Source organism: Melospiza georgiana, chromosome 3 (assembly GCF_028018845.1).
Source record: "Melospiza georgiana isolate bMelGeo1 chromosome 3, bMelGeo1.pri, whole genome shotgun sequence".
Classification (NCBI taxonomy): Eukaryota; Metazoa; Chordata; class Aves; order Passeriformes; family Passerellidae; genus Melospiza; species Melospiza georgiana.
Genome location: NC_080432.1, coordinates 99,235,364 through 99,262,501, shown reverse-complemented (window position 1 = coordinate 99,262,501; position 27,138 = coordinate 99,235,364). Strand labels below are relative to the sequence as shown.

At 36.1% G+C, this 27,138-nt stretch overlaps 1 protein-coding gene across 2 annotated transcripts in view; it reads left to right on the top strand.

The window, feature by feature from the left end:
- The window catches only part of CSMD1 (CUB and Sushi multiple domains 1), a 1,052,613-nt gene that overhangs the window by 205,491 nt on the left and 819,984 nt on the right, over positions 1-27,138 (top strand). For both annotated transcript variants that reach the window (XM_058020501.1, XM_058020500.1), the window contains exon 2: positions 9,155-9,371. In XM_058020501.1, the coding sequence (XP_057876484.1) occupies positions 9,155-9,371 (217 nt within the window). The remainder of the gene's footprint in view (positions 1-9,154; positions 9,372-27,138) is intronic.

The following is a 27,138-nucleotide window of genomic DNA, read 5'->3' as shown; positions in this document are numbered from 1 at the left end:
TTCCAGTGCAGCTCAGAAGAGCGTTCCTTTTATTGTTTGAGTATTTCACAAACAATGAAATAAGCACTTTCCTTTTATCTACCTGAGCTGTACAATGCTCTCTAATTCTACCAGCTGTTGCTAAGCAACTGTAACAGTGATGTTTACCTAAAGCCTCAATTTATTTTACTTTATCTTCGAAAAGTAGAAAAATAAAATCCAACCTGTCCTCAGTGGTCTCCTTTTGCAGAATGAGTTTGCATTTATGAAGAATAGTCTTTTTTTCAAGGATACTAAATCCACCCTTAGCTCAGAATTTTAAAATAGAAGGTCTTACTCTCTGTAAAATAACTTTTTCAACACTACCTTCTACATATTTCAAATCTGGTATAGGACTTGCGTTGCTTTCCTCTCTTTCTGATGCATTTTATTTCCTTCATTTTGATGAATCTGTGAATTCAAAGGAAGAAAGAAGAGTATGCAAAGTTCTTTGCTTCACTGGGATAAAATATATATTTTCAAAGGAAAATATGTATTTTCAAAGGAAAAGGGATAAACCAACTTCATATAATCTAGCTGCTTTTAATTAAGAACTTATTGCTGTGTCAGAAGGAAGCACTGTCAAGCTGTAGCCTTGAAAGAGTTGTTATGGCCTTATTATTTTTTTGCCTCTACTGACCGGTGGCGCTGAGTTGATAGTGTTATACACTGGATTTTTGTTTTTTAAGTACTAAAAGCCTTTTTTTTTTTTTTTTAAAAAAAAGCATTTTCTATTTTTTCTATTGAGAGAATATTATCCAATATTTTACTTCCACATAAACCTTTGTGAATATTGATTTATTGATCTTTTGGGGCAATCCAGTATTAAAAAAGTGAACATGAAATACCTTTTTCTCAATTTGTAATGGCAGCATAATCCAGTTTATGTATAATATACATTTCAGCTTTTAGAACTTCATTGAAATAAAAACTTTCACATACTTGCAATTAAAATGTTTTGCTCTGACAAAGGTAGAATTTTTGGCAAAATTGTTTCTGAATTTCTTGCAGAATAGTAATACTAATTTTTAACCTTTAGGAACATTTTATTTCAGTTGAATTCTGGATAAAGACTTGAGTATACATAGGAAATGGTCCAAAGAGCTAGTGCCTGACTTTCACAGTACTAATCTGAGACTTTAAAAACACCAGCTTATTTCATCAGCACAATCAATGAGTATATACCCTGTGGCTAGAAGGTCTGAATTTAAAATGTTTTATAGATTGATGAAGTTCCAGTCACCTTGTGAATGTCTGCATCAAAACTTAAGGTTATTACATGCATCTCATGTAAGAGGGACTCCATGAAGGTCCTAGACTGGTCCCAGCCAAAAATTGCAGGGTTTGAGTAGATCTGCATTTAAAAGAAATCCATCTCAGTGTTGTAATTTAGCTGCCATTTCCCCTCTATTTTTACCTTTAGTACCAAGCTACAGAATATGTAATGATTCAGAAGCAGCTGATGGTGTTCTTGAATCCAGCAGCCAAGGGAGGTGAGGCTACCCCATCTCTTCCCCAGACTGAGGCAGTGACAAGGCTGAGCAGCTTTTCCCAGTACAGAGCACAGGATGCACCATGTACACATGTACAGAGCTGGCTGCATGGATGAACAGAGCCAGACACGCTCACATGAGCTCAGCAGCTCCACTGGCCTCGCTTGATTTCCCATCTCTGCCCTGGGACAGTTGTGTTCCACTCACCCACTCACCCACCCACCCACGGAGCTGACTACAATTTCCCTGGGCTGCAGTAGTCACCCAGCCCAGGGTCTTGTCCTTGAAGAACCCTTCCTGTGTTTCTCTCCTTGTCCCCTGCCCATCACCACATCTGTCCAGATGTTCACCAGCATCCACACACTCACAAACCTGCCCTGGCTCCTGGTGCTGCAATGCAGCCAGGCGTGGTCCCATCTGGGGCTGGGACAGGCTGTCACTCACTGAGGTCTCCCCAGACATTATTTCAGATCAAATTATTTTGAAAAAAACTCACTAATTCTCTTGAAACTATTTTTGCCTGTCTTGCAAAAACATAATGAGTAAATTTACACTGATCCCATTTCACATTGTGCTAGGATTGCCTTGAGTGTGTTTAAATATCTGGAGTACTGAAGCCTTGTGGTGCCAGTTCTCCCTGAGGCTGGGAAGTGATGGCAGGCACAGCAAACAGACTCTGGTGTGGGGCAGGTGCCCTCTTTGTGAGATCTCTGCGCTGGGGCACACTCTAGGGATGCCAGTAAAGATTGTGGCTTGCTTGTGAATAAATCTTCAATGATGCCTAAATTAAAAGGATCTCAGTACTTTCTGATTTGATTAATTCCCTGGAAAGTGCCTCATAATGGTGTTATGAGGTTTTTTTATGGATTTTTAAAGGACACTTGAAGAAGCTACACGCTATTTAAAACAGTCCTCAAAGAATAGTGCCTTTGCCTCTCTGGCCATTTGAAATTTCCGTTCTTGACTGGAGTTATTTAGGAAACAGCAGTTTTCCTGAGTAGCAAGGCAGTCAGAAGGTGCCTTGAGGTTATACTAATGAGGAAATGATGAAGGCCCAGTGCAGAGCACAGCCAACTGATGGCAGGGGCTGCAGGGCCTGCAGGTCTAAGTGGGGGTAGGAAGTGCTGGCAGATTACATAGTGCTCAGGAGAAGAGAAAAGACAAAGAGAGAATACAAAAACACAAGGGAAAGGAAAAATAAATGGTTGAAACAAGGTGTGCAAACCACCTGTTCATGCCTTACAGCTCTGTACTGCTCCACTGTCTCAACTGATAGCGACAACAATTTAAATCTGTAGTTATCTCTTGCAGTTCAACAGGAAATCTTTTCTGTTCTATGTGTACATAACACTTTGCATTATCAGGAATATTTTTTTATCCTTTTTTTAAAAAATCATGTTTAAGAAGCTGTTGCTGTCATGCACTTTACTGCTCAAAGTCATTTAAGTTGTGGCTAACACTGCGGTAACAAAATTCTGCAATTGTGCACATGTTTGAGTTAAAGGAGTCAAAATTGCAGGCATGAGGTGCTCTGAGGCCATGAGATGGGTGTCTGAATTTACTGTGCCGGAGAGAGGATTCAAAATTATTGAAGACTCTATGAATTAACTCCTATAATTAAGGCCTCACAAATAAGAATAGGAGAGACATGATGGCATTGATCCTGTTATATATCCAAAGCAAGTGGTCAGTGCTATTTTGTGCCAGAGGGAGATAATCCCAAGGTAAGATGAGTGAAAGCAGTGAGATTTAGGGGCTGCTGGGCCCTCTCTGAAGGCTTTTCTGTAAATAAAATAATAGTGTCCAAGGGCATTGCATGCCAGCACAGTAAAACTAAAAATTACTCCTCCTTTGAACACAGGTGGAGCAAGTACCCTGCAAGAGATTCTTGCTGGGCCAATAACTAACAACATAAAAACAAGATTAGGGAAGAGCAAAAAATTTATATGTTTTGTAGTTGCCATGCCTGAACTGTTGTCTGTGGAAAATTCCTCAACACTTCCATTTAAAGTAAAAAATTTGGTAGAACAGGTTATGGAACAAACAGACAAAATAAACAGTAATGTCACAAGCACCATGCATTATCCAGAGTTTAAGAGACAATCTAAGAAAAAATTGCTGCACAACAAAAGTAATCTCCAGCTTCAATTCACCTTAGATGTCCATATTTAAAAGGGACCAAGGGGTGTTAAGGTATAAAGGCTGGAACGTCTGAAATTTGTGTTAGAAAACTCTATTAAGGGAAAAAAAATCAATTGACACATGATTAAATATGACATATGGAAGAAAAAGTTTAAAATTATATGCTTTTCAAACCTACTGGAGTTCTCTGAATGAGTCAGGCTGATTGAGGAAAAAGGTCATCAGAATTCCAGACGATATTGAACAAGGCTTCCCAGTAACAGCTGTAAAGGAAATAAACCAGGTGGGGCATAAGAAAGTTGTACATTGCTGAAAGGTTGGATAAAAGTTGTGCCTTAGGAGAAAATTGATTTTTTTTACAAAGGAAGGAGTCACCATTGCCTCCCAAAGAAATCTGTGCTGGCATGTGTGTTCAGTGCTCCCATAAGTGATCTACAAAAGAGGTGAGCAGTGAAGTGACTGTGATGATAGGAAGTGATGAGTTAAGGGAAATGAGGAACAATTGTGAAGAATTACAAAAAATAGCCTTTTGTGATCAAGTAAGGGGATATTGGGGCAGTTGATAAAATTCAGAGTAGACAAATGCAATGTGATGTGATGTAGCTAGTAATAAACTGTAGGATATCTAATAAATCACATTTTTCTATGTAAAGTGACACAGCCTCACTGTGATTCCAGAGAAAATAAATCTTAATTATAATCCATAGTCATATAAAATGTCAAGCTACTACTTACCTTAGAAAAGAAAATATGAAATTAGTGGGAGAAGAAGGAAAAGGATTAAAATTGTTCCTGTGTAAATGATGCATACACATTTTGAATATTAAAAGCAGTTTTGGTATCCCTGTCTCATGCAGGGTATAGCATAGCATCAAAATGCTCATAGAAAGGGAACAAAATTGCTTAGGTGCAAAGAACACTATGAAACAAAACTTTTGAACTTGGAAATAAAAGAAGCTGAAACATGACAAAGGTCAGTGAGATGCTAAGTGGCATAGAAAGCAGAGGAGAAGATCATCTGTATATTCTCTTTTCATGTATAAACTTACTGGGGTTTCAAATGAACCTAACAGATGGTAAATGCTGAACAAACACAGAAAAGGGTTTTTTTTGTGGTTTAGGATTTCCTCTACAATACCTGACAGGCTCTAGTAGTTAGTATAGACTTAGGGGATGACTCAGAGATGAGTTTATAAAGAACTATAATATCAAGGACAATTAAATAGAAGACAAGGGTACTGGGCTGTCTTCCTTTTAAGAAATTTCTGAGATGCTGCTCATGAATGGGAGGGATATTTTTTTGTCAAAGTCCTCTCTCCTTTGACTTGCTGTTGGAGAAAAGGTACTAAACAGAATGAGCCTTTGATCTGGCTGAATGCTTATTAAATTTACTACTACAACAAATTCATTTAAGAAACTGTTTCAAGGAATGAGGAAGATCCAGTCTTGCTGACATCTTTTCTCAGTCTCTGTAGCTGCAGAATGGAAGGTGCTATTTACAATCATAAGAATATACATGACTTCATTTTCATTATCATGATTGATCAAAATATCTTTAGCAGCACTGACTTTACTAGAGTTAGTTTTGATGCATTTTATAGTCTTCTTGTTCAAAATACATGTATCATGCAAAAATTCCCAACTATTATTATATAAATATGTATATTCATACATATATGTTAGTCTTCCACAGAGTACTTTATGAATTACAAGAAGAGTAGTGCTCCTTTTTGCATGGTTTTTTGTAGAAGCATTTGAAACTTGAAACAAACAAGCGAAAAGAAGTCAATGAATATGGTAAACAGGGTGGGAAGTCTGTTTAGGGGGAGTATGAGATAAGTAAACCTAAAGACCCAGGAAAATAAAAATCAGACTTTTTAGGAAGTGTTTTCTATGTTTTTATTTTTGAAGTTTGTTCAAAATCTTACAGCGATGCATTATTAAAATTATACTGATTCCTAGTGATTCTACCACCCATTTGACACCAGTATTTAAGTCAAAATTGCAGTGTTTTGTTTTCTCCATTAGGGAGGGCTCTCACTTAGGGATCACAACAGAAATATTGAGCCTGAGCAGGTGCAATGGGACTGGTACAGGATACACAAAGTAACTTTGAAAAAAAGAATAACACTGTTTATTCACTTTAAATATTATCACTTTAAATATTTTTCAACAACAACACAACACAGTTTTCTTAAAATACATTTTTATATCATAAGGTAAAAATAGCTGTCCAGAAATATCCTCTTACAGACAGTGTATGACAGAAAAATAATAACAAAGGCCAAAACTAAAGTGAAATGTAGGAATAGACCTTTATGGGGTGTATTCAGTGATATTCATTCTACATTCAGCCCAGTAGAACCACTTAATCTCTGCTGATATTTTTTTACATTTTCCTGTTGATGTGTTTATTTTCTTTACTTTGATGATTCTTTCTTCTCTTAAAATACACACAAGAAACAAAGCAATCTTAGCTAATCTCATCAGTGTAATCTCACTGGTCTGTGTTGTCTCTGCAATCAGAAACTGCATTATTTCTTGTGACATTTTGTATGCTCAATTCTTGTCTAATTTGCTGCTACCTGTCACCCTAAGTCTCTTTGTTCCTGGTCTCCAAGTATATCCTCCAACTGAATCTCTCTTAAGTGGTTTGATGCTGAATTTTACTCCTTTGAAGGGGTGTAACATTTGAGAGTTCTGAAGGTTTTAGACTTGCATATATTGACAAAATAGGTATTATACAGATAGCAGGTGGCATTTCTTTTCTACATGCTGCTCTGTCAACATGCTTATATCTTAACTAGGCAGAGACAGAAGATTTTTTTTCCGGGTCTTTATAGCTCTTAAAACCTCTTTCAGTATTGCTTACACAGAAGCAAAATCTTCCTTGAAATTGTGTGTGTGCAGCAATGAATTTTCTGGGAGGTAACTGTGTACTAAATTTCTCCTAGGATTTTTACTTGTTTTTTACTGAACACCAAGTAAACAAGTATATATTTTTATATGCATATAAAATTAAGAACAAATCTAAATAGCATTTCACAGTAATAGTTTTTCTTTATGATTCTCCTTTGCCTCTTGTTTTTTGAGTACAAGGTGAATTGGCAATATGTGTATGAATAGCTTCAGTACTGGAGGAATACATATACAAGAGAGTAAAAAAAAATGGAGAAAAAAAGGTCTCGGGGTTGTAAGAAACGCTTAAGTTAAACAGTGGTAAAACATTTTATCCCTTATTCCTCATTAAAGTCTGTTTATTTTCCAAAATAATGATGCACAACAACCTGTATCTACAGATAGGAGTACGAAACACGTTTTGGAATAAAACTGGGAGTAATCATTGGCAGCTGGCAACTTCTGCAAGTGGGTAACAAGAGTCTCTGTAAGGAAGCTGCTAAAGATGGCCATGTGGGGGCTGTGAGGGTTCCCTTACTACCCTAGCAATATGGAGTTTGAGAATAAAGGTTAATAAATTTTATATTATAAACTTTATAACAATATAACTATAAAGTTATTAAAGCTTAAAAATAAAGGCTAATAAAGTTTTACTTTAAGCCAGCTCTAGGATTTCCAAAGAGATTGGGAACATAATTTGTCTCCATGGATGTCAGAAATGAAGACACTGCATTTACATATGTAGTTACATATGGTATACTGTATTCTTTATACACTAGAATTACAAATATCTGCTCCTAAAATGGGGTTCTGTCTTTGACAGATTTTAGATGAATTGCTAGGATGCACTCCTTTATCAGTGCAAACTTTTCACACCCAAGTGGTAGGAAGGGTGCTGTGCAGCACAGCTTACAAGGGGCACTTGACTTCCTGTAACCAATGTTGGAGACATGAAGTGGCTGGTTAGAGTAACAGGGTGGTGGGCTGTCACTGTAATTTTCCTTTTCTGTTTTCAGAACATCAGTTTTGTAGTAATTAAATTATTTTAAATTGTTTGTGGCATTTGTATGACATTTCCCCTGCGGTTGTAGGAAGAAGGATACAATGCATCTGCAAGTGTCTGCAAGCATGCTGATAATTTTTAGTGAACAGTACATAAATAAAACATCCATGCTAAGTTCATGGTGTAAGAGGTTCCTTCTTTGCAATTGTTGAATAATAAAGATGTCTTGTTAAATTGAATCACATGATAGGTATACCAGAGAAGATTTTTATTTTAAAAGTTGCCTGAATCCTGAATCACCACAGCATTTTTATCTCTTCATTAGAGTTATTATATTTGAAATTTAGTAAAAGTAAAAAATGTTTACTAGTTCTTTAGTTTTAGGACCAAATCCCTTTTATTAAATCCATCTTGTTAAGATTTAGAAACCACCTGCAAAAATTTGACAGCATTTCTCTGAAAGTGTGAGAGACCCACTGCTAGGAAGTTAAAAACAAAATTGCAGTCAGAAATACCCTTCTGGTTTAGGTGTAACAACAAAACACGGGATTTTTCTTGTTCTGAAGTGCCTAAAGTGCATATAATAATCCAAGCATTACAATCCACAGAATGTCCTTATATTTTTCTCTGTTCAAATATTTCATTAAGGGTTCTCTCCAGCTTGGAGTCAGAGCTGTTGTGTGGGGAATTAACAAAATCAAGTGGGAAACTAGCAACAGTGTGCACTGTAAGTCAAGGTTTCGTGCTGAGGACTTCCCGTTAATGAGCTATCATGCTCTCACAACGTCTGTAGAATATACAAACCAGATACAAAAGCCTGCTGAGTAAACCCTTAGTGTTATTTTTTGAGAATAATAATAATAAAAAAACCCAAACTCAACACAAAAAAAAAAATGCCAAATCAAAACAAAAAAAAAAATAACCCCCCCCAAAGAACCAAAACCAAAATAAAACACCAACCAACCAATCAAAGCAAACAAAAAATAAAAACCCAAACAACAAAAAACAAAACAAAACAAAACAACACCAAAAAGACCAAAACCCCACACTTTTTATCACAAAACACATGGAACTACAAATATTATACCACAGAAATTTTGCTGTATTTTCAAAGTATAGAAATCTTGGTTAGTTGCAACACAAAGCATTTTAAATGTGTCTACATTTTGCTCTTCATGTTAAAGTAGGTTTCAGAGCATCAGAAACTCTGGTATTTTAGTACTTATATAGAAACTTTTTAAATGGCATTTGCCAAAAAGTTTTGAACACTCTCTTGCCATTAGAACTGTCAGTCTGTTGAATTTATGACATTAAAGCTAATGCTGAAATTTCACATTTGAATGAATAAGTCATGCATTGTTAATACTACAGTACCTTAAATAATGATTCAATGCATAAAAAGATGTTGAGTGTCTCAGAAAATCCAGCTATGAGGGTTTTTAATCTGAAGGGAAGAATGGTATAAATACAATTTTATGCGCTGTTTGTAATGTAGAAAAAATATTTTAGAATTATGTTTTCATACAGGTACTTATGTAAGAATATATACTGAGTGAGGGAAAAGAAAACCAATTGTAAATTTTCCTTTCTTCTTTTTCAGGTCAGAACTGTGGAGGTTTAGTACAGGGACCAAATGGTACCATAGAAAGCCCTGGATTTCCTCATGGTTATCCAAATTATGCCAACTGCACGTGGATCATTATCACAGGAGAGCGTAACAGGATACAATTGTCATTTCATACTTTTGCCCTCGAGGAAGATTTTGATATTTTGTCAATTTACGATGGACAGCCACAGCAAGGCAATTTAAAAGTGAGGTAAGGTCCCTCTTTTCTTTCCCAATTTCTTTCTGTCAGTCTCTTTACCTTGCTTTCTCTCTCCTGAGTATATGTTCTGATGATATGTTAGAACATATATTGTCTCACCCCCAGCCAAGGGGACATAGTGCTCCAAGATCTCCCAGAGAAAGATGTTAATCCAAATTTCAGACTGTTATGGCCCTAGTTGGTGTGTCAATAACATCAGTTGTACTTAAAATTTACACAGTCCAAGGTCAGTTTTGGTGAAGGCCCTGAGCACAGAAGTATTCCAAAATTTCAGTATTTTTTTTTATTTTTCTGCTGGTGGAGTTCAGGATTTGCCAAGAGTCCCTTTCTTGAAGGGGGCAGTCACCAATTTTTGAAAGAATTCTTACTGAGATTAGTTCAGCCATAAATTGTTTGACATTGCCAAAATTGAAATTCTTCTCCGTTAAGCAGTTAGGGATCTTTAAAGGTCAGAAACTGGTGTGTCTTATCTTTCCAAATACCACTGACGTCATGAAGAGGCTTTATGGAAGCTTTTTGATTTGAAGCTTTTTCACAACTTCAGGTTTTGAAGCATTAATTTCATTGGTGTCTTGTTGTAAATTCCTCGGTCATTTGCTGGATCTGGACTGCAGAGCTGGAAAGCAAACAGCGCTTTCAGTGCTGCTCTGTCATTTTCTATTCAGGCACGAGATTTATTGAGTACTGTAAAACACTGCTGTCAGTTCTGTTGTCTGATTACCCTTTTATATGCTGCTGATTTATATTATAGTGCTAAAACAAATGTGGGAGCATCACCAATTTGTTCTGCATTTTAGTGAGTATCATCACTGGATATTTTTGACAGGAACAATGTTCTGATTGATTGTTTACAAAGTTCTGAAAACTTTGGAAGGTAGTACACGGCTAACAACAATTTAGATGCACAGTGTATGGGCTTCATTTACCGTACTTAACTGACCTTTGGTACTTGTATCACCTGTAAAAAGGAGAAATATTCCTTTTTTTTTATGTCAAATGCTTGTATTAGCATTATCTAACATGCCTGCTTGTTTTGTACTAATCTCTCAGTAGAAAATAGTTTAATATAACAGATATTTTATAATAAAGCAGACTTTTTTTTCTCATTGCTTGTATTTGCCATCAGTTACCTTCACAAATGGCATTATGAAGAAAAAAGCATTTGTTGGCTTTGCAGCATGCAGAGGTTAGCATAGCAGAATTTGAATGACAGATTTCTATTGACTTCTCATATCCCATGTCATACCCTTTGTTTTACAAAGAGCATTCACAGGTGTACCCCTCTGCAGTTATGCATTTCAAGACAATTCTTTTGGCAAATATTGAAAAATTATAGTATTGGTCTTTTAGCTGACAGCATGCAGATGCAAGAGAGTATCTTGGAAGCTGTGTTTCAGGGCATGCACTTATTTTTCCCCATAGTTAAAATATTCCACTACATTTTGGGTAATTGTGTTTCTTTAGCCATCGTGCCAAATCTGGAGCTCTTCCTTGAAAATAGCTGTGTATCTACATCACCACCACAAACTATAACAATTAAGTACTGCTCACTCCATATTTTGGATAGTATTTTTTCAGCTGCTACAGCAAAATTGAGTAAAAATGAATAGTATGTTTAACTATTTTGTTGTGCTGCCTGAATGAGCTTTCAGTATGCTAAATATGCACCAGGATACTTCGACTACTTATTGGTCATAAAATCAAAAAAAACATATAAAATATATTTAAATAATTAGGCAAAGGAATAAATTGGTTTAGGCTAATAGTGTGGAGAAAAGAAGCCAAACAGGGGTGATTGCATGTATATGAACTTTGGTTAATGCATTATTAAAGCATATACTGGTTTAAGGGATAAATTGGACCTGGTAGTAATTACAGGCTTTTGTAAGGTTGTTGAGAATTAAGGCATTAGTGGGAATAGCGTAAACAGAGGATAAGGTACTAACAAGTGCTATTTTACATCTTCCTATTTTTCTAGAAAAAATCTAATGCATCATTCTGAAATTCTGTGTAATTGAGACATGTGACCCAAAATTGTCCTTAAAAGATTGTTACAGTGGATTTATTTTTATCATTGTAAAGATCATAGAACAAAACCCAAGATTTTGCACACAATATATAATTTATATATAGATAGATATATGGTGTGTATATTTATATCCATATACATATATTTCATCCAGGACTGCAGTACAGGCTGGGATCTATCCATCTGGGGAGCAGCTCTGTGGACAGGGACCTGGGGGTGCTGGTGGGCAGCAAGCTCACTGCGAGCTCACAGTGTGCTGCTCCTGCAGAGAAAGCCAGCAGGGTGCTGGGCTCACCAGGGACCTGCAGAGATTAACAAGCCATTGTCCCGCTCTGCTCAGGGCTGGTCAGGCCACACCTGGGACGCTGTGTTCAGTTCTGCTCCCGCTGTACAAGAAGACGTGGACAGGCTGGAGGGGTCCAGAGAAAGGCCACAAAGATGATCAGTGACTGGGAAGTTTCCTTGTGAGAAAAGACTGAGAGAACTGGGCTTGTTCAGCCTAGGGAAGGGGAGATCTTGTCACCATGCTCCAGGACTGAAAGGGTGGCTACAAAGAAAATGGAGATTCCAATTTTTTACAAGGAGTCGCATGGAAAAATTTGGGGGTATAGGGTACAAGTCACTTCTGGGTAGATTCCAAATGGACACACAAAGAAATTATTTCACAAAGAAAAGCATCAGCCATTGGAAAAATCTCCCCAGGGAGGTGGAGGATTCCCTGGTATTGGATGCTTTTAAGATTCGGCTGGACAGGATGCTGGACCATTTAGTTAGGCTGTGCTTTTGCCAAGAAAGGTTGGACCAGAAAATTCTTGAGGGTCCTTCCCCCCTGGAATTCTATGACTATGGTTTTGTGATATATAAAAAGAAGTTTTAAGTCTAATGGCACCTGTTATGATAATGCCTTGTTGCCTAATGTAGTCTTAATTCTACAGAGAAACAAGACGTTAGATAATTGATTTCACCATATATTAGAAGCAAAACAAATATTTCAGTTCTATATTATTGAAAAAAACTTACATTAAAGCAAATATATTGCTTTCTCAGTTGATGGAGAAAGATTTCAAACTATAGCTACATTCTAATTTAACTGAGAAAAGGTGCAAAATACATTTTTGATTTGCATTTTATATTCTAAGGAAATTTTCTTTTTTTAATATGCAGTTAATTTTCAGTATGTAAAACTCATACAAATGAAGCAGAGATGCAAGTGAGGTACACTGAGACAACAGTTATTATTCAGATGTGTTCCTTGTGGGTCATTTCCTTAGGTAGAATTATATTCAGTAATCCAGTGTAATCCAGGAGCTAGCAAATATTTATTTTGACTTTTTTTCTTTGTCATATATATCAGATAAAATAGCAAATGGCTACATTTTTAAACAGAGAGGAGAAATTTATCAACAAGACATAGAGACACAGGTCAGCCCTGAAGAGGCTCAGCGTAAAGGCAGATGGGAACTGACAAAGTGACCATTGACTGCCAATAGATACATTACCTGCCACAGACAAGTGACTTCAAAACAAATATCTCAAGAATTTATAGATTTCAAAGCTCATTTCAGGGTTGGTTGCAATACCTATTTTCTACATCTGAAAAATGCTCATTAATTTAAGCATAATTCTTGTTACAATATATTTTTTCTATATGCAGAATTCCTGAATAGGGGATTCATAGAGAGGTGTAGGGAAACCATAACAGGAGTGGATAAACAGAAAAGCGCCTCTGTTGCAGAAGAGGTGGGGTGGGATGTAAGTTGTCTGTTAAGACACAGAACTATGAATTTTACAGATGTGGTGAATTGAGACTGTTTGTGCAGTTTCCTCCATCTCAGTTTATACCATAAGGCTGCATTTTTTGTCTATGTCAAATACAGGTAAATGCTGTAATCTCTGTGTTACAATGTCTGGCAGTAGAAGTTACTCTTTTAGTATCTCACACTTAGTTTACTTAAGAGTTAGTTGCAGACCTGTGTGATAAAATCTGAAAAAAACTTTTTCAGGTTTTTCCAGACAGTCCTAAAAATCTTTTAATAATGATTCCAAACAATTTGGTTTTCCCTCACACAGCAAAGCTGCTAATTAAATTATATACATATATATTAAATTAAGACACATACATGCATCTGTGATTATTTTTACTGTTTGTATGCACATCTGTCAGTTATTTTAGACATACATTATGTATATTCTTTGGATAGTGATTTTAAAATGTCTACTTTCCTTCATGGCTTCTCAGGCCTTTCAAGCATTATTTACTTTACTGCAGCCTAACTAATAATATAATAGATGCTGCTTGTTATTACTCATATCATTTGAAGTAAACAGTTTTGTTTTAATGGAGCAGTAATACATATGATGAAAGTTGCTAATGTAAGGTAATAAAATACAGCTTACAAAAAATTTTCTGACAAGAATGTATAAAATGTGTGTTGAATGGCAATATATTCCCTCTGCTTTCTTGAATTGTGCAGCAGTAATAGGGATTAAATATGAATTATTCACAGTATTCACTTTTCCCTGTCTCCCGCAAGCAATAAACCGTATGTATATTCTGTATATCATAATCCAAGTGTAGAGGTAATACTTGAAGTCTGAGGTCTCACTTGCTATTTAATCTCTTTTACCTTAACAAACCATGACTTATCATGTATGCAACATTTCAAATTTTTGTTTATTTTTGTTCTGTTTCTTTGTTGTTTATTTTTTGATTGTTTCTTCAGAAACCATTTCTGTCTTCCATCTCTCCAGGGTCAAGAGAACAGTGAAGCAATGATGGGGTGATTGACTTTTCTACAGAACTGCTGACACTGCAGCAGCAAGAGCTTTGTGCAGTTTAAAGTTCTTTTTTCAATTTTCTTTCCCCATGAAAATGGCATATGTAATTTTTTAAACCTTTTTATTGCACATCATTTCCTACAAAGTATAGAACACTTTTGTGTGTGTGAGCTGGTGGCTGAGGCTGTGAAGAAAAGAATATGTGTTTGTAAAGTAGCATTTTTCCAGCTGTAGCTTACCTAAAACACAGCACAAAGTAACAGGCTAGTGTTCAAATTTTTAAAACAAGATTATTGAATAATTTCAGCAGAACATTCTGCTGAAGAACATTCTGGTACTTCACATTTCTGGAAGAAAAGTTTTTACTGTATATTATACAATTAGTACTGAGTTCCTGCCAGGAGACATGCCCATCAATGACTACTGTTCCCTTTTTTATGTTAATCATAGAATCACAGAATAAAATACAGAATGACTTGGGTTGGAAGAAACATAAAAGACCACCTAGTCCCAAGCCTCTGCAGTGGGCAGGGACATCTTCCACAAGACCAGGTTGTTCAAAGCCCCATCCAAACTGAGCTTGAATACCACAAGGGGTAGTGCACACACAACCTCCCTGGGCAACTTGTTCCAGTGCCTCAAAACCCTCTTGAGGAAAGAATTTAATACCTAATTTCCTAATATCTAATCTAGAGCTCCCCTATTTCAGTTCAAAACCATTGCACTCTTTCCTGGATAAAAATTCCCTCTTCCTCCTTTTTATAAGTCCTTTTCCTTCTTCCCTTGAAGTGCTGGAGGCTCCACTGAGGTCTGCCCAAAGCCTTCTCCCAGCTGAACAACCCCAGCTCTCTCAGACTGTCTTTGTAGGAGACGTGCTCCAACGTTCTGATCATCTTTGTGGCCCTTCTTTAAATCAGATTTTCCTAAGGTTTTTCACCTATTAATGTATTAGGAAGAGGACAATTTGTAGTACAGGGCTAAAATGTGATTCATCATACATTACATAGCTGTTTAAGGAAAGAAATCAAGTTACGACCTGATCACCTTAATGCTGACAAATAGTTTCTGCCAACATGAAAAGAGAATACAATGGAAAGAAGGACAATTTATGTGTGCAATACAGGTTCAAACTCATGTTTGAAGTATTGGGGTTTTTTTTTCCCTCATGTGGATAAAAGGTAAAATACCTATTCCCAAAATTTTAGCTTCCCAATTCAAAATCATAAACTTTCTAATTTTGTTGGCAAGCCTAAATACTAAAAAGATTTAACAGAAGTTGTATTAAATATAAAGTCAAATAAGGAGTCTTACTAGCAAGCTAATTATTCACCAATTAGGACATATATAGATCATATTAATTACAGGTTTTAGGTTAATACTAAATGATGGCCAACCAAAAAAGATTTTTTCCCCCTCCAAAGCCATGGAAGTCCCACCTAAAAAATTCTATTTCATATTTAAGGAACTGTTATTTCTTGGAGGAAAAAAATAGATTCATTTAAAAAAGAAAAACGGTGTTTGAATGTATACTGTAATATTCATCATCAGTTATTTAAAGCTTTTTTTAAAATGTAGTTAAGTCAGCATGGTAAGATGCATGTGAGACTCACCATAGTGAAAAAGAGAAAATGTATCTGTGCTCAATGTCATTTTCCTCTTGGAGCTAGATCTCCTTTTTCATCTGACACTGGCTTTAGTATATCTTTGAAAAACATATAGGTGTTGCTTCTTTGCCTCTTCCATACTTTTGAAACTGAGCCTGTATAAGTGTCAGCAGCGGTTTGATGCATTTTTATGTAGTACTCTACTAACAAAAGTATTAGAAAGTGAGGACTTAGAAGATGGGAGCTGGGATATGGTTCCAAAACAAAAAATTTTACAACTAAACAGGTGATAATATTAATTCAATTACTCATTGCAAAACAAATTTTTATTCTAAAATTCTTTAAATTTTGAGAGTGAAGACAATTGCTACCCTTTATTTTCTGCCATCTAAACATATATTACACATACAGAGTGCATTAAGCAATTTTATATTAGTACTTCTGCATCTTCTGTTATGTTGAAAAGATAAGTCTGGTTTGTTTTAAATGATATATGTTGAATTGACATGATTATGTATGAAAGCCCTGCTGATCAGCATTCCTAAATACTGTATATACAATAATTATTGCAACTGTCCTTGGTCAGACATCAGTCACTTCCCTTTGCCTGTATTCTGACTGCACACTAATAATTAAACTACAGCTGTTACAAAATTTTAAGCTGGACTGCACAATGAGAAGGAAGTCCAGTTGTTAAAATCTGTCCCCTTTTGATTTGTTGCTGTACATCCTTATTGTGGGATTTTTTATAATTTCTATGTAACTGTGGTAGATAACATTTTATTTAGTCCATAACCTATGTGCTATGAAGACATTTTGATGCTTGTTTGTTTCAGAGAGGAAAAACATATTTTATATGCTAGCTGTCAAATTGAAGGGGACTGAAAAACCTTTATAAAATGTAGTAATCGTATTTCTGATGCATGTAATTAGGTTAAACTGTGAATCATGTTCTCTTAATGTCATCTGGTAATTACCTGCTTGCCTTAACTGAGCCTTGTGATTACTGACTGTATGATCACAGTCTGGTTTAGGATCACTCTGTGCTAGACAGGGATGTAGTGATCATGGGACAGATAGAACATCAGCAATGTTCAAGCATTTGAGGGGAATTCTGCAGTCCATTATTTCTGAATTTCCACAGTGGAAGTTCAGCACTGTCTCGCCTGTCATCCAGTCACACACAAAAAATTTCTCTTGTAAAACAAATTTGGTAGACAAGTGTTCTCATAATCTTGCAGTTTCCGATATTACTTTGAGACTTTCCTCGGTTTTCATACTGTTTGTGTTCACAAGAGTACGTGCTGACATTATTAGGGGCCTTGGATTTTGACAGTTATGTTTTTCCCACTCCAGTCTAAAGTATACTCCTGCTGGAATCCCAGATTATTCTTGTATTCATATTTGCATTTGAGTGAAAACTATGTATTCTCATCACCATTCAACTCAATGAATTCATTAAGAATGCTAACTAGCCAGTGGCTAAGTGAAGCCCATATAATGAGACTGACTCTGATAATAAAGCAGTTTGAAGAGAAGTTTTGAAAATAGGCCCAATTCTAACCAGGCAGGGAATAGCAAACTTTAAACCTTCTTTTCTGTCTACAAACCTCATTTATATGTTTCTCTCTTTCAGAAAACAAGATAATTTAAAAAATAATCTTTTGTTTATCTTCCACACCCCCAACACACACACATATGCACTGGTGGATTGTTTTTGGAGAATCATGAAACAAAAGCCAAATGGCAATGAAATGAGAATAATAGATGCCTATTAGACTGTCCGTTTATCTTTGTTGCTAAGATGGGCTTCTCTTGGCTTCTGAAGTAGAGTATGCATATTAAAGTCATAAATAATAAAATGGTGATAATTTTAATGTAAATTATTAGAAATTTTTCACCAAAAACTCCCCCTCATTCCTTGTTTTATTGTACTTGAGATAATTACTAAATTAATGAGACAAATCGGAGACAGAATGGCTGGAAAGTGGCCCAGAAGAAAAGGGTGCTGGCTGGAAAGTGGCCCAGCACCTGGGGGTGCTGGTTGACAGTAGCTGAACATGAGCCAGTATGTGCCCAGGTAGCCAGGAAGGCCAACGGCATCCTGGCCTGTATCAAGAATAACGTGGCCAGCCGAACCAGGGAAGTGATTTTTCCCACTACCTGGCCCTGGTGAGGCCTCAAATCCTGTGCTCAGTTCTGGGCCCCTCATTTCAAGAAGGACATTGAGGGGCTGGAGCAAGTCCAGGGAAGGGCAGTGGAGCTGGTAAAGGGTCTGGGGCACAAGCCCTGCGAGGAGCAGCTGAGGGAGCTGGGGGGTTTAGCCTGAAGAAAAGGAGGCTCAGGGGAGACCATATCACTCTCTACAACTACCTGAAAGGAGGCTCTAGCCATGTGGAGGTTGGCCTCTACTCCAAGGCAACCAGCAATGGGACAGGAGGAAATGTCTTCAAGCAGTGCCAGGGGAGGTTCCAGTCAGACATTAGGAAGAAAATTTTTACTGAAATACATAACATCCCCAAATTCTCTGGGCAATTTGTTCCCCTGCACAACAAACAGTTTCTTCCTAGTATCTAATCTACATCTACTCTCAGTTTGAAGCTGTTCTGTCTTGTCCTATCACTACATGCCCTTGTAAATAGTTTCTCTCCACTCTCCTTGTAGGTTCCGCTTAGATACTGAAACAATGAAATTAGGCCACCTCAAAACCTCCAGTCTGAACAAACTCAATTGTCTCAGGTTTTCCTCATATGATCCCTCTGATCATCTTGGTGGCCCGCCTCTGGACTCACTCCGACACGTCCATGTCCTTCTTGTGCTGTAGACCCCAGAGCTGGATGCTGTGCTTCGAGGGGGCCTCGCCATAGCAGAGCAGAGGGGCAGAATCCCCTCCCTGGCCCTGCTGCCCAGGCTGCTTTGGATGCAGCCCAGGATACAACTGGCTTTCTGGGCTGTGAGCACACACTGCCAGGGCATGCTCAGCCTCTCATCAACCATCACCCCCAGATCCTTCTTGGTAGGGCTACTCTCAGCTGTTGGTTCCCCAGCCTGGATTGATATCAGGGCTGACCAACCCCAGGTGAAACACATTGCACTTGGGCTTGTTAAAACTTCATGAGATTCTGATTCCTCTTGATGACATTACGTCATTCAAGTGTGTCAACAGCAGGACTCAGCTTGGTGTCACTTGCAAATTTGTTGAGGGTACACTCTATCCCCTAATCTCATTAGTGATTATCCTTTACTATACTTAAAAGTTGTAACAGTTTGGTGTTTTGAGAGCGTTCTTGAGAAGGAAAAATGAGACAAGACCATTGCTTTGTTCATAGGGATGAAGTAATAAAGTAGGGATTCCCAAAAGAACTATGCAGGGACCATATGTTCCCAGATTCAAGGTAAAGAGGACCAACATCCTTTGTCTCACAGTTTATAAATTTTCTATCATAAAATTGATTAAATTTTCCTATTAAAAATACAGGGTTTTTCTTTGCATTTAGGCTGCCATATGTGAGAAAATTATTCAGATATTCCTTTGTGACAATGAATGAAACATTTGTATACCCTTTTGAAATTCTGCATTTTTTTCACTAAAGGGAAGATGGTTGCCCAATATTTAATGGCAGAAATTACAAAAACTATTTGTCTTATGATGGAGAGCAAATACTATGGTACAAATACATCGTTAGTAGCATAATTTCAAATATCCAACAGGAAGAGTTATTGGTGTTTTACAGAAAGCAAATGATTTTAAAAGAAAATTGCTTTTTAAGGTAAATATTCCTTTTTTTAATGACAGAAGTGTTAACTAGAGAGAACAGTAATATTAAACAAAATTATGTTTCTAATAAAGTCCAAGGCATTTGAGTAACCTGGTTTAGTGTAAGATTCCCTGCCCATGACGGGTTTGGAACTGGATGATCTTTAATATTTTTTTTAACCCAAATCATTCTGTGATTCTATGAGTACTGTGGAGAATTAATTTCGCAGGGTTTTAGTTAGAGAACAATTATTGCACGCTGTCACATGTCTGAGACAAACCTGTGCAGCCAAGTTAGAAAGTATCCAGGGCAGTAGTAAAGCAACCATCCTTTCACACAGTGAAACCAGAATTTCACAACCGCTGTAGAGAAATAAAGATTTCAATTAATACTTCTCACAGTTGGTTTTCTATGTTATGTCTTTCAAAATCGTAATACCTGCCAACAAATGATGTAGTACATTAATTAGACTGCTACATTTTGTCCAAAATTATGAACTGAAGTTGTGGTATTATTGTGCATATATCAAAAATCATACCTATCACTTTTGTGTTGCACATAATTTTATTTAATATTTATAATAGGAAAGATTTGTTTACAATATTATACCTTCTTATCTTATCTTGAAAGAGGTAAAGTACTGAAAAAGATGTTCTAAAAAAATTCAAAGTAACCTTGAAGTTTCAAACAGTGTCACTGAATAAGCTTAACATCGCTCTGTACAGCAAAGAATATGTTGCTTGGTTAAACCTTACAGTGTGCAGTCCTTCAATAAATGTTCCACAGCATACTGAATGTGAGGCTCTGAGAAGCATGACATTTAACAAGAAAAATCTCTCTCAGACATAGCTTCATGTTTTTTTCCTTTAGAAATCATTGGAAATATATGGAGAAAAGGCTCCCTTTCCTTATAAAGATAAAACACCAGGCCATTAAAACACCAAGCCATCAAAATTTCCTTTGTGAGCTGCAAGCATGAAAGAACAAATTGAGCATAACAAGTAAACACAAGGATCATGAATAAGATTTTTGTTTGTGTGTTTGTTTCTTTTTAATGTTTTAGGGCCTTTAGCCAAATATTCTAATATCATGCTGTGTGAAAAAGATGTTGGTTTCTCTGCTTGCAGTAAGATGTTCCAAGTTTGGAACTACCACTGTGAAAAAAAATGATGAAAGAATACATTACCATGAATAACTCAACACTCTCTAGTTAGGGAAGAAAAGCAAGTTATTTACATATAAAATGAAAAAATTATACTCCATCCGTGAATGAGTATCTAATATCAGATTGAAAAGGGGCCAGTTTTGGGCTGGTGCATGGGACGTTTGCATGTGAATTCTTAACTTATAATTAAGTCAATCTCAGCATTCAGTCTACAGTGACCTAGCCTTGATGACAGTGAATGGAAACAAATGGATGCAATTGTCTAGCAAACTGAATTTCAACCTCGATAACAGTTAAGCATCTTATTAACAAGGACTAAGATTTTCAGTGCTGTTTTAGAAGAGGTGTAAATAAGACCTTGTAACATGAGCAGAAACTATGGCTTAAAGGAGGTTTTGTGATAGTGGATGCACAGCAGTGACTGAAGTTAGAAAGGCACAAAGTGCAGTGATAGTACCACACTTTGCCCATTGTTCACAATCTCTACAGTTTATCTGTATCTTACTATTTCTTTTCAATCCAAGGTTTCTTAACGTTTTTGTCTTCACCCACCCACAATTTCTATGGAAATTACTTTTGTATCAACCCGGGACCTGTATGCTCCCTTTTATGTTTTAACTAACTCTTTTTCCTAGTCTTATTTCAATTTCTTACCATGATCTTTCCCCATCTGCCAAAATAATGCTTGCCTCATACGCTTACAAAAATACATAATTTCATTCTCTCTTCTTTTAGGAGAGAGAATCTTGTAAACATGAGTGTTATGAATCAATATTTGAGAGACATTTGGAACTGGAAAGTTAATGCATTTGAGTGGACACAAACTAAGTCTGTGCAACTCTGCAAATTATAGGCAACTATGGTCTTTTTTTAAATTCCAAGAAGCCTAGGATTCAGTGACCAAAAAACTTCAAACAGATTCCATAGACAGAAAGAATTTTTCATGCAAAGAGTTAGAGGAGAAAAAAGGATCTTTTACAAACCAAGCTTTCAGAACCTTTCTTTATTTGAACAATTTATTCCAAGTAGGACACTTTGGAGGGAGTGTGGCACGGTGAATTCCAATATACGTAGATGTGGATTGTAGGGAAAGTCAAGTTTAAAGTATCCAAAACACTTAAAGGACACTTTTTTCTACTTCAAACAAAATCATAATAGAAGAATTCTATGAGACAAATAGAAAACCACAGCCATGAACTCTGAATTCCCTTAAAAATGCTGCTTCTGAAATCCTTATTTTCAAATTGCACTTCTACTTCTCATGCTCCTAAGGTGAGAAAGAGCAGAGGAACAGAAGAACAGTATGTGTTGTAGTTGTCCTAGGACTCCATTATACTACAAATCATCAATAATATACCATGCAGTGGTATATTTCAAGATTCAAGATTTTTCCTCTGGCACTACAGCAGTGTCAAATAAGAGGTATAGCTCCAATTGATTTAAGGAAATAACTTACCTAATAAAATCAACAATAATTTAATAAAATAATTTGTGCAATAATTTAACTATATTTTTAAAATTTTTAAGTAAAGGACTTATTTCTAAATTTTTAATAAAGAATACAGGGATTCATTTTACAAAAGGCAGTTTTCAACTATTCAGCTTATTTGGCAACTTTCTGCTACCTATTCAAGCTTACTTTCGCAGTATTGTCTTGTCCTCATTTATTTTTTCTTGCTGCAACCATTAATCATAGGTTCTCTCCTTCTTTTCATGAAGACCTTGCCAAAATGGAGGCTTATTAACTTCAGCATTTCAAGACACAGAGAACAGAAAGGAAGAGTTCTTTTGAATATTGGACCTTAATCATTAGTACTGTTCCATTGTTTTCTCTTTGGGTTTTAAACCCTCCATCCTGCCACAAATGGGGAAAGGATTTTTTTCTGCACGCGGTCTGAACAAATCTTTGTAATCTGATAAGTTCACAATAAAATTGATAAGTTCTTCTTCTCAAGAGGAATGTGTTAACACATTCTTGCCAATAAGCTTTCGTTTCCTATGCTCAGAGTTGTTGCTTGTGTGTAGGAAGATTCTGCCTAAATAGAAGTATGAATGCGCTTAGCTAAAGTTTTAGCTAAAATTATTTATTTTGTTTCATGGCAATGATATTTTAGGAATCAATTTATGACTTTGAAATAACTTATTTTTTTTAATTTACATATTTAATATAGCTAGAGGCATCTGATATCACATTGTGAAAGTGAATTATGTTGTATACTGGTACAATATTGATATGTGAAGACAGAGTGAATTATTGAATATACAAATTCAGGTTTAATTATCATAAGAAATTTACATAATTATCTTTTTCTTGATTTTTTTCAAGTGAGTAGCTGTTAAAACGAATCCCATAAAACTTCTTTGCCTGTTTTAATAGTCCTTACTGTCAGTATTTGAATGCTCAGTTGATTAGTATGAAGGTATAATAAAGTTTCTGCATTGCAGAGTTGACTTAAAGACTTCAATTGGTATGGTATCACCTCATTCAAGTTTTGTATTTGAAATCACTTGATTGGTCAGCTATTTCAGTACTTCATACAACTGTGCTTAATTTTGAGGGATAAAAACCCTGAAATAATAACTCCATTACCCAATTAGGGTACGATACATTACTTAATGAATGCACCTTAAAAGTCACATCTATCAGAAATTCAAATGTAAGTTGTCTGAAATATACTTTGCTGGTGTCATTTCAACTCAATCTAACTCCTCTTTTCCTCAAATAATAAAAATTTTACATTCTTTCTATCATCATTTAGTGTGATTAAGTAAAAATCTCAGTCAAACAGTCAGGTCTTGGAAGCAAACTTGGAACAAGAGATCTTTTTGTTTCTTAAAATATAATTTAATCTACATTTTATTGTTTGGGAAAAATAGTGTTTTCATTAATAGGTGTGTTCTCTTGCTAAATGCTGAAAGATTGTCAAGTGTCTTGTAGTGGAAGGTATAGAAATATAAAATAGTATCATTGTTTTCCTTTGGCAAAAGAGATCCCATTTCCAGAGTCTTCACATTCCTTTGGTTCTTCAGAAACATCAGATTGCTGGGTCTGCAAATCTGTATTTTCTGAGCATCTTTTAACTTTATTTATGTTTAAAGGTTTTTAGAGCCCTGGGACCATAATCCAAGGGAAGCAAGCTGCTAGCACATGTGGAGCTTTCCCAGCTCGGCAGTAAGGCAGTCTAGTATGTGCTAAATCAAGTCTTTTGTTTGCAATTGTAAAGACAGGTCCAATGAAGGCAGCTGTACTAACACTAAAGTGATGTTTATGGGCAATAAAAGACACACTTTTGACGTAACAACTCTTGGATCTTTGAACAGAGGAAATAAAGTGGAGATAGAGCAGGAAGTGTATTACCTCAGTGAATGCAGACGTACAGCAGAGGCATTGGGGCAGGTTGCAGTGTGTACTTGTGTAAAAGATGATGAAGAGACAAGTATGTCAATGGAAAATATCTTCCTGTTGCCTCAGAGAGTCATGGAAATGTTGCTCTGCCCTGCTAGTGTTGGCAGTGCCCCAATACTACCAGAATATCTAATAGCAGAGACAGAACTTCTCTCAGATTTTCTGAGGCCTTTAGAAAAACAGGTGAATATTTGGGTCTCATGTTTCTCTTTTCTCCCACCACAACTACTTCAGCCATTTTTTGTTTCTTACAGAAAACACAATGAGATTGAATGAGCCCTCATACATTTTGGATGTAGACCCACTGCCTCAAGACTGGCTCTATGTTTTCTGTAATTCCAGACAGGCAAAATCATGTGATTTGGTTAATTGGATCAAGTTTATGCTGGAGTGAATTTTAGAGTTCACAATAAATGGGGTTTTTGTGAGTACATAACTTACCTTTCTTTTAGTAGACAAAAATAACCATTCACCTAAATTGGATAAACACCACCAGATGTAAAAAGAGGGTGGCAGAGCTAATAAAAAGGGGTTTGTGAATTCAATAACCATACTGACAGAGTTGCTTTTAATTGGAATGATAAGAATCTCCACAATGATTTTACTGGATGATCATTTCCTGAATGAGTTAGGAAACAAGGCAGCTTACATCCTTGGCTTAAAATTTTTTAGTGAAATCCTTGCGTAAGGTAAATAATGAAGTATATTACATTTAAGCTTTAGCATTTAAATTTTAGCATGCAAAACTGAATGCGAGAAAACAAAGTGCATTTGTTGAATAAAGCAGATCCCTCCTTCCCATCTTCATCCTTTTTACCTTAATCTTGACCATGACTTCCTTCTGGTTTTTGCTCTTTCTACTGTAATTGTTTTCTTTTATTCTTATATGTAAATTTCTCTTTAAGTACCATGAGTCTAAGCTAAAGCCTAAAGTATATAGTAAGAATTTATTTGTCTCATTTACACTTGGCTTCCTCTTCCTTGGGGCAAATTTACAGCTTCTCTGATTCTATCTTGCTCCCTTGACCACCTCAAAGTGGGACACAAAAGAAGTAGATTGATTGTATCGGGCCTTATCTGCCCAGAGAAATTAAGATAGGGTAAATTCAGGGGTGGTTTTAGAGCATTCACTAACTAGATGTTGAGAACACTCAGATTGCTCACAGGAGATTGAATTAGTTCACTGGACCTTAAGCACTGGCAGCATCACACCCCGATATGACAGGGAGAGTCCAATCTGCTTTATACAGCTTTCAACTAGGGTGTGCTCAGTGTGGCATTTTGTGTTACTAAAAAGCTTCCTGCTGGTTTAGAGTGTGAGCAGACTACAGCTTTTAGCTTTCTGCAAAATACCTCCGTAGGTGTAACTAGAGAGCACCCTTAGGCAAAGGAACTTACTCTATTTTAATTTTTAAAAAAAAGTATCCAGCATTTAGTTTGCAGTAAAAGTGATAAATCAGTGAAAAATAGCTAGTGTCCTTAATTTTATTGTGCATTAACATTTACTGGCAGGTAGATAGGTTTTCAGCACACAGTTTCAGAGTGTGGTTCAGTTGATAAATATCCTTGCTTAGACTGGAGAAATTGGCCCTGATGCTGCTCTCCACCCAGTTCCCATGGGAATACTTAGCCACGCTGCCTTGCACCAGCACAGTGGTGCATTTAACAAACCTGTGTAATTTGCTACACTGTCAAAAACCTCTTAGTGGTTCTTCTGTCTTTATTTAAATACTTAAACAAATTTATAATGATTGAACAGAATGCCAGTTACCAGTGTAAGGTTGGAAGTGGCAAATGTTGTGGTAATTCGAAATTAGAGATTTGTGGAGCATTCTAGCTGGCTTATTCATCTTGTTATCCATATCCTCAGTATTCAGTAATATCAATTTATGTGTTTAGTATAAATTCAGACTAAGTAGCATTAGGACAAGAAATAGAATCATAAATTTTTTGACAAACAGATTTTTATTGGAAAATACTGAAAGTCATATTACTTGGAGTAATAAATTAACTTCACAAAAAAACCCCCAACAACCTACACATTGAGCACATTGTGGTTCCATGAATGTTTAGGACAACCTGAGAAATGTCATATTTCAATTTTCACACATGTCTTATTCAATGAAATTAGTGAGTAAATGAGTCAATTGGTACTGGAAATCTGATTCCCATCAATAAGCTCATTAAGTGGTGGGGAAAAGAAGATGTTCCTTTTTAATTGTTTTTTTTAGCTTGTAAAATTGACAGCTTTAAGAAAATAGGTAGAATTTGTGTTGTTTAGAAAAAAAACCTTGGAAACAAGAATGCTGATAAGAAGCAGTAGCCAGAAGAGGCAGAAAAAAAAGCAAAAAGCTTTTATAACCAGGATATACTTTCCATACAAGCCTTCTTCCCAACATAATGGTAATAAAAATAAAAAAAAAAATAATAATAAAAAAGGCCTCCTTGTTTTAGAAGAAAATTTTGCATTTTCATGTAAGTTTTTATGAACTCATTTATAAAAATGTAATGTTATTTGTGAACAGGATGATCAAATCTAATACTCCAAGTACATTACCTTGAAATTAAAGCATCTCGCTATAGTGGGAGATGGAGAAGTACTTAAGCTGTGCTGATAGTTCATAAGGCAAGGCTTTCTCCATTACCTTTAAGTCACAGTTCCAAATAATTATTCTTTTTGTGAAGGGACTTGTCAGAGTTCTCTCAGATCCAGTGCTGTGAAGTGCATTGAACAGAAATGAATTGCAAACCATCTTTACATTATCATTTGCTGATATATTACGTGGAAAATTTTGTTCTCCATTCCCTTCATGTATGGAAAAGGAGTAAAAGAATACCTTCTTTCTTCTGCATTTGGTGTTGTTTCAAATCTTCAAAGTGTAACCAAAAACTGTTTGAAGTAAATGCTAATGTCTACCTCTTTAAGACAGATAGATCCCCTTAGCTTTGGTTTTCCTTACTAGTAATATAGAAGATGTTGTCAGGTCTCCCTGATGTTTTATTTGCAGTTTCACACAC